Source organism: Myotis brandtii, unplaced genomic scaffold (assembly GCF_000412655.1).
Source record: "Myotis brandtii unplaced genomic scaffold, ASM41265v1 scaffold160, whole genome shotgun sequence".
Taxonomy (NCBI): domain Eukaryota; kingdom Metazoa; phylum Chordata; class Mammalia; order Chiroptera; family Vespertilionidae; genus Myotis; species Myotis brandtii.
The window spans coordinates 1,722,164-1,741,384 of NW_005355833.1; the positions used below are offsets into that span (position 1 = coordinate 1,722,164).

The window sequence follows — 19,221 nt, forward strand, 5'->3', positions numbered from 1 at the left end:
TTTTCAGACTGGCCACACCCCCTTCAGGGGGGGGGGTCCTGCTGGGGTGCCTGGCCAGCCTGGGTGAGAGGCTGAGGGCTGTTTGCAGGCTGGCCACACCCCCCAGCGGGGACCCTCACCCCATGGGGGCGTGACCAGCCTGGGTGAGGGGCTGGGCGACTCAAGCCTCCTGCTCACTCAGAGCTCTGTGGCCACCGCCCACAGGCCCCTCCTTCAGCAGTCGCCAGGGCAGGTAGGAAGCTTGGGTCGCCCCCGGCGACCCAAGCCTCCTGTGCACTCTGGCCTGCTCCGTGGCCACTACCCACAGGCCCCTCCTTTGGGGGCCGGCCCAGGCAGGCAGGAAGCTTGGCTTCCTCTGTCACCAGGGGTGACCCAAGCCTCCCGCCCACTCCAGCTGGTTCCGTGGCTGCCGCCATCTTTGTCACGCTAATTTGCATATTCCCTCCTGATTGGCTGTGGGGTCTTGAGGTGGTATGGTCAATTTACATATTTGTCTATTATTAGTGTAGATGTTATTTTTTATAAACATTGTCCTGTTTTCTCCCTTTGTGTTAAAGTTATCATTATTACTATGTTGATATTTTCTTTTTTTACTATTTTACTCTCCAAAAAATGTGTGTTCTATTGTAATGCCACTTATTCCAAACCCCAGAAGAAATCATTTTCTATAAAAATGTATTCGTTCTATTCTCTTAAAGTAGACAAACATTGTGGGATTGATTATACTGTATTAGCAAATCTTTCAGGAGTACATTCTACTCCATGAGAACAATTAAAATATGTTAACCTCTGCTCAGCATTAATTGATATAGATTTTATGTTCTTCCAGATCTTTACTATTTGGAAATTGAGTTTCTCCCTTTGCATTTCTGTTTTTAATATTACTCTTAGTCTTTCTTGATCAACTAAAACCCTTGCATATTTAGCCCCCAATCCTCTTGTCACCATTTTCAAGAAATGTAACTCACTCAGTTACTTCTCATAATGGTAGCTTTTTTTGTTCTTATAGTCCTGACCCACCTAAAATTCCCTGTAATGACAGGTACTTTTAAATTTTTGTAGTAAATTTGAGTGATAGTTGTTCATTTATTATATCTGATACCTAATTATGAATAGTCAATCTTGAAATTGGCAAGTTCACACTCATATGCATACAGAGCAATGGGTAGAAATAAAAATGTGTGCATCTCCTTTTACAACAATGTCTATATAAAGATTTCTAAAGCTTTCAGTGATTTAATTTCCCACTAGAAGGTAGCACTTGTAATCCATGTATGTAGGGTCTTAGAAATATCTTTTTTTCCATATCTTATTTGACTAATTATTCTTAACTCAGACTGTTAAATTCTGAAATCCAAATCTAATTCAGATGTTTGTATCTTCTCACTTTATTTCCTTGACTTGCCTTTTCAGTATTGTCTATCTGATTCCACACTTAGGCTTGCATCAGCCAGATGGGCTACTTTGTTCTTTCTTACCCCAAGATCAGTTAAAACATTTTTGGGAAACTTATTATTTTGAAATTATTTTAAACTTACAGAAAAGAATTCCCACAGATGCTTCACTCAGATTCCACAGTTGTTAACAGTTAACCACCTTTGGTTTATATATGTATGTGTGTGTGTATGTATGTATGTATGTATGTATACACACACATACACTTTACCCTTAAACATCATGTCTATACAGTGGTTTAAGGGTACTAACCACAATGCAGACAAAAATCTGTGTATAGCTTAAGTTGGCCCTTCACATATGTGGATTCCCAACCACAAATCTTGAATACTACATATTTTTTCCTAAAACATTTGAGAACAAGTTGTGGACATCATGGCCCTTTACCCCTAACTACTTCAGGTGTATATTTCCTTAGAACAAGGACATTCTCTTAGATTATCACTGTAGACTGATCAAAATCAGGAAATTAGCATTGATACATTATTATTATCTAATCAACATTTTTGTTCAGATTTTGCCAGTTGTCCAATAATGCCCTTAAAGAACAAAATAAAATAATTTCTGGTTTAGCATCCAGGCTAGGGTTATGCATTGCACTTAGTTGTCATGGCTCTCTTAATCTAGAACAGTGTCTCAATGTTTGTCTTTCCTGACCTTGATATTTTTGAAGATTACACTGCCCCAATACTTTGATTATATAGTCTTACCTTGGCCTGAATGCTTTCTTCTCTCTTTTTTTAAAAATTTTTTATTGTCCTTAATCCTCACCCGAGGATATTTTTTCCATAGATCTTTAGAGAGAGTGTAGAAGGGAGGGAGGAGGTTGAGGGTGGGGGGCAGAGAGAGAGAAAGAGAGAGAGAGAGAGAGAGAGAGAGAGAGAGAGAGAAGGAACATCTATGTGAGAGAGACACATCCACTGGTTGCCTTCTGCACACACCCCGACTGGGGCCAGGGATTGAACCTGCAACTGAGGTGCGTGAACTTGACCAGGAATCAAACCTGTGACTCTTCGGTCCTGGGGCTGATGCTCTAACCACTAAGAAAACTGGCCAGGGCTTGCTTTTCTTTTTTTCAGTTACTCAAGGCCCAGGTAAAGCCTTCCTGACTACTAGCAGGAAAAGTGATCACTTTTTTTACCCATTGCCTTCATTAGCTAATTTTTAAAATGTCCCTTTTTGGTCATAAATGTTATGATTTTTTTTTAATTTTTACATACTGAAGTATAGAAAAATAAAAACTGAAGGTCTTTGTCCCTTTTTCCTATCCCTCTCTAGTAAGAACTTAGTAAATGTACTTCCAGGTCATCTTATGCACATACACTTCATTCTTTCATTTCTCATACCTTATCTTCAGAACATTGAAAGTTCATGAAAAGAAGGAATGTGAACACTTATACATTTGGCATCCTCAGCCTGGCACACAAATGAGAGATGCTTATTGGTTGACAGAGTTTTAAAGGAAGAATTATGGTTCCTATTATTATATGTTTAAATGTGGAAAGGTCCTTATAAAAATCATCATTGTACTGTTTTCTCTTTCTTAAATTTAGGTTGTTAAAGGCCTTACCTATTTGTGGAGTTTAAAGATTTTACACAGAGGTATGTACTGAGCTTACAAGCTTTGACAATTTTAGGTGGGGTGGGGAGCTCTTCATATCCCTTGATTTTTAAAGTGAATAAGTGATGTAATATTTAAGCTGATATATTTGATAGTCAAAAAAAGTTATTTTTCTTTTCTCACTCAACTCCTCTGATTTAGATTATAAATTTGGTATTGTATTTTTGTGAATAATATTTACCAAACATGTATAAAGGTATTTTGTAGTATTTGAAAATGACAAGATCTTATTTTTCTTTCTTAACTCTAGTTCATGCAAACCTTCATTTCTGTACAATTGCATCTCTTTTTTAAAAATTAGCATTTAGATGTCATCATACATAGTTCCTTAAGAGATTATTTCACATACCTTGAAAGTAGAACTTTAATGAATTGGTAAAAGCATCAGAAATTAGTTTCCTAGTTTATTAACATAACATATGAGAAGAATAATCAAATAACTGTTCAGTGTTGCAAAAGGACCTCCCTTTGCATTTTTTTAATATTCCCAAAATGTCTGAATTTATTTGGAACAAATTATTAAGTGAGAAACAGACTATAACAAAGCAACTTCAGGGCCTAATGTTACTAACAGTATTGTTTAATTTTCCACATCTGCTCAGCATAGTTTAATGCACATTTGGGGAATGCAATAGCATGCACATTAGATGTGATTAAAGGAAAGTTTTTTTAAGAAAACGTATAAACTATGAGAGAGACAAAACAACTGATATCTTTAATTGTAGTACCACATCTGTCACTAAGGGTTCTGTTATGGTGGTTTTCATATCTTGGTGATTCCTCTTTTGAAGAGGATATGTAGATTTTGACAAATAAAATATCAATTCAGGTATTTTAAGGTATTTATGCTGATTAATGAAATCATAACCCAAATTTTTCTTTAAAGCCAGTCCACTGTATTTATAAAGTATAGTTGATGCAAAATGTAAATGTAGGGAGAGTTAGTATTACTCTTTCTGGGTATGAATAAGCATGTAAACACATCTGTGAGTAGGAAAAAAAAATGGAGCATTTTTCACCACCAAGATGAAAAAAAAATGGTATGACTTATATTGCTTCTATTCCCAGTATTCCCACCTCCACACATTCATCAACCCATGTAGCCATTTTAATAGGAATTAACACAGTGGTCAGTTCTTGTCATTTTATTGATTTTTATGGACATCTGCTCTTCATTTGGCAAAGGAACTCAAGGAAGTCATCAATTCTCAATAGCAAAGCTTCCATTAAAAGGACCTTGCCCTGGAAATGCAAATGTTACTATTAAAGTGATCTTTAGGACCATCCCATACCCTGGACATACAGCGCAATCTGGCTTACAATGAATTCTCACTAGCCATAACTTTCTGTGAGAAAGTATAGTGGATAGGGAAATACTCTTTAGTTATTCTGCAATTCTTTTTCTTTTAAAAATCAGAAATAGATATTGATGAATAGGTATACCTCTAGTATTTTCTGTATCTAAATTATTTTGGTTTTAGTTTTACTCTTTGTTTTAGAGAAATGAATTTTTTCAAATTAAATAATTTGAAATGGGATCTTGATAGACATGTTTCAAATGGTTTATATCTGGATCTAAAAATAAAGTTTGTGTTAGTCAGATTTCCAGTACAACTACCCTATTATCACTGTGGGCAGGTGTTGTTGACCAGAGAGCGCCTCCGAGGCAGGTAGGACCTTCTTCCCAGCTCTGGAGGCAGTGTGGCCGAAGACAGGGTTCTTTGATCAGTGGCATATGAGGGCCTTAATGGTTTGACTGAGAACATAGAGGTTTCACTAAGGAATCCTGAGCCTGTACTTCTCTTTTCAGTCTATCCTGGCCAACCCAGTTCCTACAGAGAGTCACCCACTGGAAAATGCTACTAGGTCTGGGAAGAGGATATCCACAAGGGGCTGCGTGGGGGAAGTGGTAGTGGGCCAACAAATCCTCTCAAGTGATTTTAGTTTTAAATAAATACCAGTGAGTGAATGTACATCTGCATTGTCTAGATGGACAGACTAAAGAACTTCAGTGCAAATGAACGGTTATTCCCCAATAATTATGGGTACTCAATTATAGAAATAATATGCTATGGTAATATACCTCATTAAATATATTTATATATTTAGCTTTTCAGTTTCCTAGATATTCATGTAAACTGTTACCTTCTGGATTTAAAAGCATGTGTTTTTATAGAAGAGTGGAATAAGCCAGATGTCCTTGAAGATTTTTATAAAGCATTGTAATGAGAAATTCACTCTAGATCAAGTAGTTGTTAATATTTTAGAGGTTTTGTCCATATTTAATAACTTGAATTCCATAAAAATAAGATTAAAGATGCCTTTTTATTTACCAAAAAGCTATTTAGTTTTCTTCTTGATTAAAAAATTGTAGCTTTTTAGATCAGTTCAATCAGGCAATTAAAGATCAGAGCTTTTAAGTTCAGTTAAGGCAATTAAATAGGTAATGTACTTGTTTATACACTTTTGCTGTATAAGCCCATTGCTGTACCTTCTTAAAAGCACATATACTCATTTTTGCTTTCTCTAAATGAATGGTGAGGGGAATTATAGATGGAATGTGTCACATTGTCAAATCAAAGACAGGTGTCCTTCTGCAGAAGATGATGAAAGATTATTAGTAATGAGTATTCTAAGTCTTTTTGTCCTTTGTCTTGGGCTAAGTACCTGTGTTCTCCTCTGATCACCATTTTCTTCCCTACCAAATGCTGCTCCTAAAAACCAGGATCTTGTATTTATGAACACAATTTTTAAAAGATTACGAAATGGAGATATATTGAGTTACCTAATGAGAAAAGAGAACAACCTATTTCTCACATTTAAATGTCTTCCTTGGAATACAGTGTTCCTGTATTTTTAGCTGTTAAATATATGTATATATTTACTTATTCTGTACTGTGGGATTTATAAAACATAATTAGTGACTTCCAAACATGCTGTTAAAATCAAATTTTTCCTATAGTGCATATCCAATGAGGATTATAGATAGGATGAAATTTGAGCACCAAGCAGTGACAAACCACCCATTCCATGAGGCTTATTAATCTGGTACACGTTAGTTTATTTGACATATCAACTGGAAGTTTTTTAGAAATTGAGGTACAACAGTTGCCATTCATAATGGATCGTCAAATATTATTTTCAGTTAGGTTAATATTATATTCAGTCAGGTTTTCCTAGTGTTTATTTTGTTCTTGTTAAGAATTGGTTGAGATAATTTATATGAAAGTACTTTATAAACTATCAAATAATTAGGTATGGTTTTTATTATATAGTAACTATGAATTAATCACTTTATCTATTTAATAAGCATCCCCCACTCCCAAATCAAGCCAGGGAGAGAGTTTATTATACTCTATTACTGGATCAAAAATTATGAAAATCTTTTCTCTAAGATAAACATGTATATATCACATGAGGACATAATTACTAAAAATGTTTGAAACTTCCACCAAGATTTACTACTGTGAGAAAATTGTCTTTATTAAGAAAGCATATGTGTGAGACCTATAAACATAGCATGTACTGACTGGGTAAAAACAAAGAAAATGAACAGTGAGAAAGTCTGTTAGGCCAGATCTGACATTACAGCAAACATTGCAGCTTAACTTCAAAACATACATTGCCACTAATGAGGTGAGAGCCCTGCATATTAATAAACCTACAGTTCCAGTCATAGCCATCATTACCCACATCAAACATAAACACAAGATTAACACCTATGCCATTTCTTTAGAAGATGTGAGAATGCCTTGGCAGTAACTGCTCTGTCTTTCCCTGAGGATAAAAAATAGAAATGGAAGGGTAATGAGAATAGAACTTAGATTAAGAAGATAAAATTGGCAATCAAGCTGAGGCAATCTTACACAGATGGAGAAGTTTATAGAAAGAAACAACCTAGACAGTTGGTGTCCTGGGACTTTCTTTGTATTTATGAACCTAGTTAATTTCATTTATAATTTTTTAATTCTTATTTATTTGTTTGAGAGAGAGATTTGTTGTTCCACTTATGTATGCATTCATTGGTTGCTTCTTGTATGTGCCCTGACTAGGAGTTGAACCCGCTAGCTTGGCATATCAGGGCAACACTCTTAACCAACTGGGCTACCCAGCCAGGTAATATTATTTATACATTAAGAAGTTTTTATGTTATTCTAAAGGTAAATGCTGCCAAATATATTTGTGTTTAGAGAAACTGAGTATTATAGTTTCAACATGAATGTTTGAAATTTTATTTTCTACTCCTGGCTTTACTTTTTATAAACCTAGACTCACACAGGTCTCCCAGTTGGTGCTACATTAAACGCCAAGGCCAATATTGTTAGTTCATTCAGCAACTATTTATTGTATACCTAGGATGTGCCAAGCACTGGTCTGAGTACTTGGAATACATCAATATATAAAACAAATGATTCCTACAGTCATGGAAGTTGTCTTCTAGAAGGGGTGGGCCAGGGTTGGGAAACAGTGCATAATAATAAACATAATGAAAAAGTAAGTACAATGTGTGTTAGAAGGTGGTTAGTAATGTGGAGGAAAGAAAAATTGGATCAAGCTTAGGGGAGACCAAGTATAGGTTGCAGTGTTCATCAGATAGGCTCAGAGAGAAAATGAGATTGGAGCACAGGTTTGCAGCAGCAGAGTTGTTCTTCAAGTAGGTATATGGGGGACAGAGCAAAAGACACCAGGTGAGATGAGCCTGGAACATTCATGGAACAGCAATGAGGTCAGTGTGCCTGCAGCCAGGAACAGGGGTGAGGGTAGAGTCAGCTGTTAGGAGCTGTGGCAGTCAGTAATCCAGGTGAATTACAGAGGCCAGATCAGGGAGATAGTCGTGAAGATGGGAGAAGTGGTCAGACTCGGGGGTTTTTTTAATTGCAGAGTCAATAGAATGTTCTGATGGATTGTTTGCAGATTTTAAGAGAAAGAGAGGACTCGGGGTTGCTTAAACTTTCAGCAGTAGTTAAGTGTACTAAAAAAAATTTAAAAATGTTTCCTGCTACTTTTTTTCTGTTAAAAGAGAGACTTTCACTAAAAATAAGTGTGTGTGTGTGGGGGGGGGGGGTTTATAATATCAAGTACTGACAAGAATACAGAGCAACTGAAACCCTCATACATTGCTGATGGGAATATAAATTGGTACTGCAAGTTTGGAAAATAGTTTGGCACTTTTCCTGCAACATTATCTACCAGTCCTACTTCTAGTGGCTTTATTCATAATACCCCAAACTGGAAACAACCCAGCTGTGATAGATTGATACTAACGCCGGTGGTCTTGATCCAGCATCGAGAAGGGTTCAGGAATCTGGAGAAGGTGCTGTGTGTAGATTAATCAAGAGTCCAGAGACGAAACATAATTTTGAAAGGCATTTGGGGGCCCAGAGGAGCTTGGCTAAAGAAAGCAAGAGGTCCTTGTCTCAGGACCCCTTGCTATTTATTAACACAATTTGTCCTAAGGCAAAGTAGATATACACATCAAAGGGTAGGGTTAGGTATACAGAATCCACTGTCAGATTGGGGAAATACTGCCTATGGCTCTTCAGGTATTTGGCCAGTAGGAGGCGATAACATGTAGATTGAAATGCCCTCCGCTGTCTGGCAGCAAGGAATCATTTTATGCATCCTTTTCAGGTTTGGGGAAATGTCCTCAGCCATTTCCAGATGATTCAGCCCTGCTGACATGCTGGAACTGGCTTCCGGCATGATACAACAGAATACACTCAGCAATAATAGGTACCATCTGCTGATACACACAACATGGAGGAACATGGAATACTGTGTGCTGAGTGGAAGAAGCCAGATGCAGAGGGCTGCCTAGTGTGTCATTCCACCTAACTGACATTCTAGAAAAGGCAAAACTATACGGATGGAATACATCAGTGATTGCTGAAGGGTAGAGAAACAGTTGACAATAAGCTATGATGGAATTTTTTGGGGGGAGGGGGTGTTGTTGGAAATGTTTTGTATCTTGATTTTGGTAATGGTTACACAACTGTACACATTTGTCTGTACATCTAGAAAGGGTGAATTTTATTGCCCAGTTTACTTCAGTAAATCAGATTTTTTAAAAAGAGAGAGAACGAGAGAGAAGGCATTCTTATTAGTGCAGTAGAAGCTCTACTTTAGAAATTTCCCCTGCCAGAAAGACAAACCGTTCTTTCAAGGGTCTCAGAAATTCTGTTGTTATCACCATCATGGCTCCTGAAATATCCTATCTAGATTTGGTCTAGCAACTCAGCAGTTTGGGGGGAAAAAATCCTTCATGATTTAAAGGACATTTGCAATGTCAGAAAAAGAAAGAGAGAAAGAGAGAGTAGGAAGGAGAGAAACTTAAAAGTTGCTGTTATCATTGGCCAGCAATTTGGAGCATCCGGAAATTGCACAAATTTTTTTTCCTTAGTTAAGCTATTTTCCCCCTCAGATATTATTAAAGAACTTCAGAGGCACAGCCCTGACTTGGCCTGATTTGGACATTAAAAAGCTGAGTTTCTAGCCCGGCCGGCATAGCTTGTTGGTTGAGCGTCGACCTATGAACCAGGAGGTCACAGTTTGATTCCTTGTCAGGTCACATGCCCAGGTTGCGGGCTCAATCCCAGTGAGGGGCGTGCAGGAGGCAGCTGATCAATGATGTTTCTCTTTCTCTCTCCCTCCCTCTCTGAAATCAATAAAATATTTCTTAAAAAGCAGAGTTTCAAGAAGGAATAAAGCTTTACTTGAATTTCCGATTCAGTCCCACTTACTGACTGCTTTGTTGTATGATCCTGGAAGAATAGGTCATTCCTGCTCTCTGGGCCTCAGTTTCCTCATATACAAAAATGGGATAGCTTGATGGTCACGCAGGTTCCTTCAAGCCCCAGGATTCTGAATCCCATGATTTGTGAAGTAGGACATGTTGGCAGGGTGAGGGAACCAAGCAAATCAGAGAGGCATATGAGAGAAGAAAGAAAAAGATTGAGAATAATAATGAAAGTAATATTTATTAAGCACTTTTTTTCTACCAGGCACTGTTCTAAGTGCCTGACATGTATAAACTATTTTGTGTCCCTTCAATGTGGGGAATTCTAGGAAATAGGAGATATTTTACCATTGCACATAGAGACTGAAATGCAAACAAATTGAGAATTAAAGCTCACAAGTATGACTTTGCTAAGAAAATGGTTGCTTTCTAAACCAGACTCATGTAATCAAATCAAAAGATATATTTAAGAGGAAAGGGTTTTAAACTATAAAGTATACTGAAAATGAAAATAAAGTTTTATCATTAGCAAAGAATTATAAAAGGACATGTAGAATCGCAACTTAGATGGAAAGCAAAGGCTTTTTAAAAAAATTTTTTTTTATTTTGAAATTACTATAGACCCATAGGAAGTTGCCCAAAAAAGGTACAAGAAGGTCTCCATGCAAGGGCATCCTTTTTAAGGAAGGAATTTGGAAGAAAATTGGAGGCTGATAATCCAAAAGACTGTAGGTAGATAAATATTATATATATTTGCAAATACCTTTTAAATGGGGTCAGTGGGAATTTTAAAATTTTTTAGATATTAAGAATATTTGTATTACATCCCAAATTATATTATTATATTTATTAAATGAGAGAGCGGGAATGATATGGTAGAGGTAAAACCTTTGAAATAGGAAAGAAATTTCGATGTCAAGGTGGTAGTGTTAAAAAAATAATATATGTAAAAGTTAGAATTTGTGGCAAAAATAAATCAGGGAATGATTATTTGCTGGATAAAGTGATTCTTTAGGGAGAGCATTGTTGGAAAGCATTGCTCTCAGTAGAAAAGTAACCTGATTAATTTTAAATAACTTATGAAGAAATGTAATGTGCACAAAACTTTCATCACAGCCTCTGCAGAGACTGACACAGTTTGTGCTGACTCATAGGTTACAGTGAGTTTTGAAGTAACCTAAGCCATATTTTTGCTATCTGGAGCACCAGACTTAGTTTTTTCAAAGAACAGGTTCGTGTTTGAAAGGAGTCATCCCCAGTTGGCTTTATGTTGCAGTACAAGAGAGCTGGTGTGTGGGAGCTCCTCTCCTGAGCTTTGTCACTGCTTAGTCAAACGTGACTGAAAGGGGGCATTTATGTTCAGCAAGTGCTAGTGGTTGGAGCACAATTACACCTTGGCTCCTGTTTTTACATCCTTTAAATATTGTCCTTTAAATGTAAATATTAATTACATGCCAATGCTGTAGGAGATCATCACTTATGAACATTTCTGTTTTTGAAAAAAAAATAGACTTAGCCCATTAACTGAGATAAACAAACTAGTTTAATGACTCTGGGTTGTTGGGTTTTTTCCAGCTCTGACTGTCCACACAAATGAACAATTCTAGAAATTAAACCTCCTTCTCCACGTTGGCCATTCATTTTCTTTGCCTCGGGTACTCCCTGGAGATTTCTGTATTTGTGGTAATGATTTTCAAAAGATAAGAAGCCCCATATAGCATTACTTAAAAGTGTTCTAGAATATATAAAGAACTCTCAAAACTTAACAGTAAAAAAATAAATCTAGTTATCAAGTGAGCAAAAGACATGAAGACACATTCCACTGAGGAGAACATACAAATGGCAGATAAGCAAGCATAAAAAAGCATTTTCAGCATCATTAACCATTAAGGAAATTCAAATTGAAATCACAAGGAGATATTACTACACACCTACCAGATTGGCTAAAATAAAATAGTGACAACACCAAATGCTGGCAAGGATGCAGAGAATTTAGGTTACTGGTACGTTATTGATAGGAATGTAAAATGATACATCCCCACTAGAAAACAATTTGGCATTTCTTAAATATCTAAACATGCAACTACTATACAACTCAGCATCTGTGTTCCTGGGCATTTATTCCAGAGAAATAATGATTTTGGTTCACACAAAAACGACACAAATGTTTGTGGCAGCTTTATTCATAAGCCCAAAATTCAGATGTCCTTTAATGAGTGAGCGGTTAAATAAGCTGTGGTACATTCATACCATATAATACCACTCAACAATAAAGAGGAATGAACTTGCCCAGCCAGTGTTGCTCAATGCTTGAGCATCAACCCAAGAACCAAGAGGTCAGTGGTTCGATTTCCAGACAGGGTACAAACCCAGATTTCAAGCTCAATCCCCAGTGGAGGGTGTGCAGGAGGCAGTGGATTAATGTTTCTATCTCTCTATCCCTCTCCCTCTCTCTCTAAAAATCAATAAAAACATTTTTTTTAAAGGATGAACTTTTGTCCTGGCCAGTGTTTTTCAATTGTTAGAGCATCAGGTTCCTAGTCAAGGGCACTTACCTGGGTTTCAGGTTTGATCCCTGCCCCTGGTGGGGTGCTTGTAGGAGGCAACCAGTCAATATATGTCTCTCATATCAATGTCTGTCTGTCTGTCTGTCTGTCTCTCTCTCTCTCTCTCTCTCTCTCTCTCCCCTCCCCTTTCATCTCCTTTCCCCCTCCCACTCTCTCTGAAAAGCAATGGAAAAAATATCTTCAGGTGAGGATTAACAACATAAAAAGTAGGGGAAAAAAAATGCCACATGATCTCACTAATTTATGGATAATAAAGAACATTATAACCTGATGAACAGATCAACGGAAGGACTTGTATGCTTGCACATAAGCACAACCAATGGATACAAGACACGGGAGGGGAGGGGGGGGGAATGAGGGCATGCGACCAGGGGTAGGGGAGGCCAGGGGAAGGCCAATGGGGGGAAAAAGGAGACATATGTACTACTGTTTGTAATACATTAAACAATAAAATAAAGTTTTTAAAAAAGTGGGGGATGAGCTTTTGATATACAGTGGGGCCTTGACTTACGAGTGTCCCAACTAACGAGTTTTTCGAGATACTAGCCGTCTCTCAGCCGATTTTTTGCTTTGAGTTGCGAGCTAAAATTCGGGTTACGAGCCAGCTTCAGATACCCCACCGCTAGTTGGCGCAGCGAACGTCACAGTGAACGCCACAACATCAGCCCAGCATCATGTGTCTCACTCGTTCACTTTAAGATTTGACATACGAGTAATTTGCGTTACGAGCTCCGTCACGGAACAAATTAAACTCGTAAGTCAAGGCCCCACTGTACATATAACCTGAATGAATCTTCAGAGAATTATGCTGAGTGAAGAAAGCCTGTCACAAAAGGTTACATACCATATGATTCCATTTTTATAACATTCTTGAAATGATAAAGTTATAGAAATGGAAAGCAGATTAGTCATTTCCAGGGGCTAATGAGAGGTTGAGGGGGTAGGAAGGAAGTGGGAGTAGCTAGAAAAAGGTATGATAATATACAAAAACTTTTATTTTTAAATTTTTATTTATTTTAGAGAGAGCAAGGAGGAGAAAGAGAGAAACATCATTTTTTTGTTCCACTCATTTATGCATTCATTGGTTGCTTCTTGTATGTGCCCTGATCTGGCGATCAAACTGCAACCTTGGTCTATCAGGACAACACTCTAACCAACTGAACTACCCAACCAGGGCCCACAATCTCTTTCTTGACTGAGTGTAAATATGCTATTTGTGATACTGTACTGTGTATAGTTTTACAAGATGTTACCCTTTGGAGGAAATGGATAGAAGGTATACAGGATATCTGTATTATTTCTTACAACTGTGTGTGAATATCTCAAAATAGAAAGTTTAATTGAAAAAATAATATGTGATCTTTCTATAGTTGTCTATATTTGGGTCTGCTTAATCAGCAAGGGTTTCTCCCATGCATCTGTGATGGAATTTGTTATAAATAGGCATCCCTTTTAGGAAATCTCTAAGAAGATGAGGAACCCAGGGGAACTGCCATGCAGGCCACCTCTTCCAATTCAACATATGAGTATCAGTGAGAGCCTTAGAGGAGAGAAAACAGGTCATGTGCTTTACAGGGAAGGAATACAAATGGGAAAGGGTAGTTAGTACCCCTCTAACTTCCCCTAAGATCCTCTGCCTTGCTTGGATTTAAAGCAGATCATGTGATCATTGTGTGTTTGACTCACAAGTCTTTATGTTACCCGACAGTGATCCCCTCATCTTCTTGCACTCTGTATGTGGTCTGATGAATGTTTGATTCACCAAACCCCACAGACAGCTCTGATTATAGCTTTGTCTCTTGAGCAAACCTTGAGGTTTAGGAACTCACCAGAGGGAGAGGGAGAACAGCTATGTGATGGGTCATTTCTGTTGGTAGAGGTTGGAGGCCACAGTTAATTTATGACACTGATTATATGTCAAATGCATATTTTTTTGGTAAAGTAGTTAAATCAAAAGTCATCCTTTGTTCTCCTTTCTAGTAGTAAAGTAAGATATTTATCCGCAGATAGAACACTCTGCCAAGAATGTTTAGTAGTTAGAGGACCTCTCTGTGTCTGTCCCTTTCTCCAAAGGCAAGGTTTAAGGTGGGCAGCACCGTGGCAATCAAATCCATTCTTTTGCTGTTGGAAGATTAAGTTCCTTCTGGATGGGGTACAGTAATAATTATTATTATCATTCATTGAATGCCTTCTATGCACTACTGCGTTAGCTCTTTTGTATAAATTATTTTATTTAAGCTTCATGATAACCCTGCAAGGAAGGTATCACTGTATTCCCATTTTTAGATGAGAAAACTAAGGTTCAAAAAGTTTTAAAAAACTGAATCATAATAAAGGCAATAGTGATTGGTAGCCTAATGGAAGAGCTCTAGTTTTAGGGTCAGCAGTCCCAGGTTTAAGTGCTGCTTCTTCCTCTTAATTGAACTCAGCTATATGATCTTGGGTCAGTTTCTTAACCTCTTTGAGGTTATAGTACTGTATACTATTGTTATAGTTCAAATAACTGCTTCTCAAGAGAAAGCAGCAAGAGATTAAATGAGAGAATAGTTAGAACCTTCCCCAAACTTCCCTTCTATATCTACTTTTCTGTGAGAAATAGAAAAATCTAAAATAAAACATGTAAAGATCAGCCAGCTCTTCAATGCCAAAGCTAGAGCAATAATCCAGCCCATAAATTCAGATGAGATTGATCTCATAAATATAATGTAATTTGTTAAAGCTTAAGAGTAAAAATTGGAGACTCTAGTTGTGTGGCCTTGGGCAACTAATTTCATTAATTTGATCCTCAATGTATTCACCTATAAAATGGGTTTAATAGTATCTATCAAGGATTATAATGAGAATTAATGAGAGAATACATGTGGTAATAATGCATTTAGCCCAGTGCTTGGCATATAGCAAGTGTTGAAGAAGTTTTATCTGCTATAATTTTTTAATATTTCTTTAGAAAGATTTTCTAGAGTTGGTCTTATGCATATGCTGTTCCAAGCCAAGTCTACAATCAGAATGTATCTTACATTTATTTATGCATTTAATGTAGTATTCCATTGTTTGGGGAGTGTTTTTCCTTTTTCACTGAAAAGCTTTTGCAGTCAGTAGGAGTCTTAAATTGGTGATATCTTAGACTCAGAGAAGTAGGTTGTTCCAGAGCTGGGCAGAGTATAGATTCCTTCTGACTGCCAGGAACTTATTCCTCCACACCTGTTTCTATACACAGACCAGAACATGTCTGTGTATCTAAGATCCCCTATGTTAGAAGGGAACCTCTTTTACTTAGAGTGAAAGGATTGAGAGAAGGCAGACTTGAGAAACCGAGGCTTTTTTGCCCTTGGTGTGAGCCTTGAAAATGCTGCATGTCTCCTGCCTTTATCATACATGAAGGAGGAAAGCCATGTTTTTTGCCTCCATTTTCAAATGAATCATGAGACTCTAGGTAATAACAGCTATTTAGGATGGCTAATTATGCTACTTAATTTTATTTAAGGCTTTTGCAAGAATATTTGGATGACCTACTCTTTATTATGTAATGGAATGATTAGAATAACTTTTATATTGCATTGTGATTTTCTCTTAAGTGTGTTCCTGTTGTGCACAGATGAATTTGTAATGCAGACTGTCAGCATATTCTGCATTTAATTGTACCTGCTGTTCTCATTCATTAGAATGCAGTCCCCAAGAAATAACTAGATAGATATATTAGTTGTTGTCTTTTCATAAGACAATTAAGCACCCTGGCACAGTGCTAGGAGAGATTGCTATGAGTGGAGATCTGCTAATGTGTCCTCTGGCGCCTGGTAAACTGAGAGTGAGTGGTTTTCTGGCATTCAAGCAAAATAGTGTAATTGTTGTATAGAAGGAAAAAGTTGAAGAGAAGTTTGCTTCTGCTTCCTAAGAATTGCACCATGCCTATTCCTAAAGGGATTCAGTGTGGCTTACGCATGAAAGCACAGAGCAAATTAAATATTTCAAGTCTAATACAAAGGGAGAACAAAAGGGAGCATATTAACAGCACCTGATATGAATAGATCACAGCAAAAAGGGAAGCCTCAATTTGCATGGTTTTCCTTTCCTGACAAGAAAAAGCATATAGTAGCATGAACAAGTCACAGTTTTCTTTGGAACTAATCTTACCAGGAAATTGATATACAGTGGGGCCTTGACTTACGAGTGTCCCGACTAACGAGTTTTTTGAGATACCAGCTGTCTCGGAACGAATTAAACTCGTAAGTCAAGGCCCCACTGTATAGGTCCCTATGCAAAGCACACTGGGTAACTCCAACTGTAGTTTTGTGAAAGCTTTTATTTATCTGTTTTGCACAGCCCCCTGGGCATCCAGCCACATCCTGACCCAGGGTAGCCTCCCAGTCTGACTCCAGATTGTGTTGGGGTGGGGGCTGGGCAGTGGGCGGAGGAGCCTTTTGTGAAGAGCTGCAGAAAGCACATGCTCTTGTGGGCTTGGCCTTTATTAGCAAGCTTCAGCTTGATGCTGTTTATGTGGATTGTTTAATGGCTAATTGATGCAGCATGTGTGAAGATACAGTTTCCTGCATGAGGCAGTTATGGGTGGCAATATGGGTTGTCCCAACATGATACCAATTTCCACAGTCAATTTGGTCAATTCAGTGGGGGAAAAAAGAAGAGGAAGAATCAGTCCAGCCTGAAAATCAGTCAGAGCAGTTACCAGAGGTTATTGAGACATCTAGGTTGCTTGACAAGATTTTTCATGTTTGAACCGGTTGTTTTCACACTTTGTATACATAGCCTTATTCATTTGGGGAAATAAGCTTAAAACACAGAAGTGACATTTTAAAATATCTTACTTTAAATATTTATCATCATAATCAGGCCTTCTAGTTTATGTCAGTTTTGAAAGGGAATAACCATTTTACCATCTATATATATAAAAGCCTAAGCGACTGGCCGAATGTTCGACCGTCTGACTGGTAGCTATGACACGCACTGACCACCAGGGAGCAGGAGCTGCCAAGCTGCCATGACTTGGCAGCTGCGGTTCTCGGGTGACACACCCAGAACCAGAGAGGAGGGATCCCAATTCCGTCACCCAAGAACCACCCTCTCGCAATCCAGGATCCCTCAGGGGATGTCGGAGAGCCATTTTCAGCCCGATCCCCACAGGCCAGGCCAAGGGACCCCACCAGGCCTCTAGTTGATATATAATAAATCATGAGTATAATTAATTGATGTTTCATGTTTTGTTCTGGAATAGGAACAGTGACCACAAAGCACCTGGAAAACTAGAGAAATTAATAAGTTAAAGAAAACTAGAGAAATTGATAACAGGCTGATTTTTTAAACAAGAATTATTGATATGTAACTAACATATAAAATTTATTCATTATTAAGTGAGCAATTTAGGGATTTTTAATAACTTATAGAATTATATAACCATCACCATAATGCACTTTAGAACATTTTCATCGTCTCAATAAAGAGCCCTCATTCCTATTTGCAATCAGTCTCTGTTCCCAGCCCTATCCCCAGGGACTACTAATCTGTTCTCTGACTTTATAGATTTGCCTTTTCTAAGACATTTTTATAAATGGAATCAAACTATAAAATCTTTTCTATCTCACTTCTTTCATGTAGCATATTCTGAGTTTCATCTATGTCATAGCATGTATCAGTAGTGCATTCCTTTTTTTTCAAATATCTGTTTTTTGAGGTATAATTGACATACAACATTATTTTAGTTTCAGGTGTACAACATAATGATTCAATATGTGTATATATTGTAAAATGGTTACCACAATGAATCTAATTAACATCCATCACCATACATAGTTTTAGAATTGTTTTCTTCTGATGAGAACTTTTAAGATCTATTCCCTTAGCAATTTTCAAACACATAATACAGTATTATTAACTACTAGAGGCCCGATGCATAAAATTCATGCAAGGGCCTCGGCCCTCACAGCTGCGGTGGCTTGCCTTGGCCCTCGCAGCCCCGGCTTCTTACGGAAGGTTGTCCGGAAGGTCGTTCTGCTGTCCAGTCTAATTAGCATACAACACTTTTATTATTATAGATAGTCACCATGCTGTACAAAATATGCAGCCCACCAGCCGTGAGTTTGACATGCTTGCACATGACTTAATTTGTCTTATAACTCTAAGTTTTTACACCCTCCTCTGCCCCTCACCTCTGACAATCATCAATCTGTTCTCTGCATCTATGAGCTTGATATTGTTTTGTTGTTGTTGTTGTTTGCTTTGGTTTGGTATTTTGTAGGGGATTCTACGTATAGTTATTTGTCTTTCTCTGGTTGACTTATGTCACTTAGCATGATACCCTCTAGGCACATCCATGTTGTCTCAAATGGCAAGACTTCATTTTTATAGCTGAATAATATGTCATTATATATATATACATATATTTTATATCATATCTTCTTTGTCCATTATCTGCCAGTGGACACTTAGGTTGGTTCCGTATCTTGGATATTACAGTGCTGCAGTGAACATGGGGTTAGAGTTTTCATTTTCTTCAGATAAGTACCCAAAAGCGGGATGCTTGGATCATGTGGTACTTGTCTTTTTTATTTTTAAAAAATATTTTTTATACTTCAATTACAGTTGATGTACAATATCATATTAGTGTCAGGTGTACAACCCAGTGGCCAGACATCTTCCAGGTGTACCAGTTAATAATGCGGATTTTTTTCAATAGATGGAGTTACACATATGTTGATATATATGTGATTTGATATGTATGCTATTTTGTTGTATTGACAGCACGCTTCAAAACTTCATATGTCAAATTTGTTGAAGGTGTTAACATCATAGATATTTTTACCCTTAAAAATGTCAAATTTTGTGCCAAAAAA

The 19,221-nt window shown here is 37.5% G+C and overlaps 1 protein-coding gene across 8 annotated transcripts in view; it reads left to right on the forward strand.

Moving 5' to 3' along the window:
* Positions 1 to 19,221, forward strand: part of MAP2K5 (mitogen-activated protein kinase kinase 5) — a 261,792-nt gene that overhangs the window by 108,689 nt on the left and 133,882 nt on the right. For all 8 annotated transcript variants that reach the window (XM_005862082.2, XM_005862083.2, XM_014536301.1 and 5 more), the window contains one exon: positions 3,009 to 3,057. In XM_005862082.2, the coding sequence (XP_005862144.1) occupies positions 3,009 to 3,057 (49 nt within the window). The remainder of the gene's footprint in view (positions 1 to 3,008; positions 3,058 to 19,221) is intronic.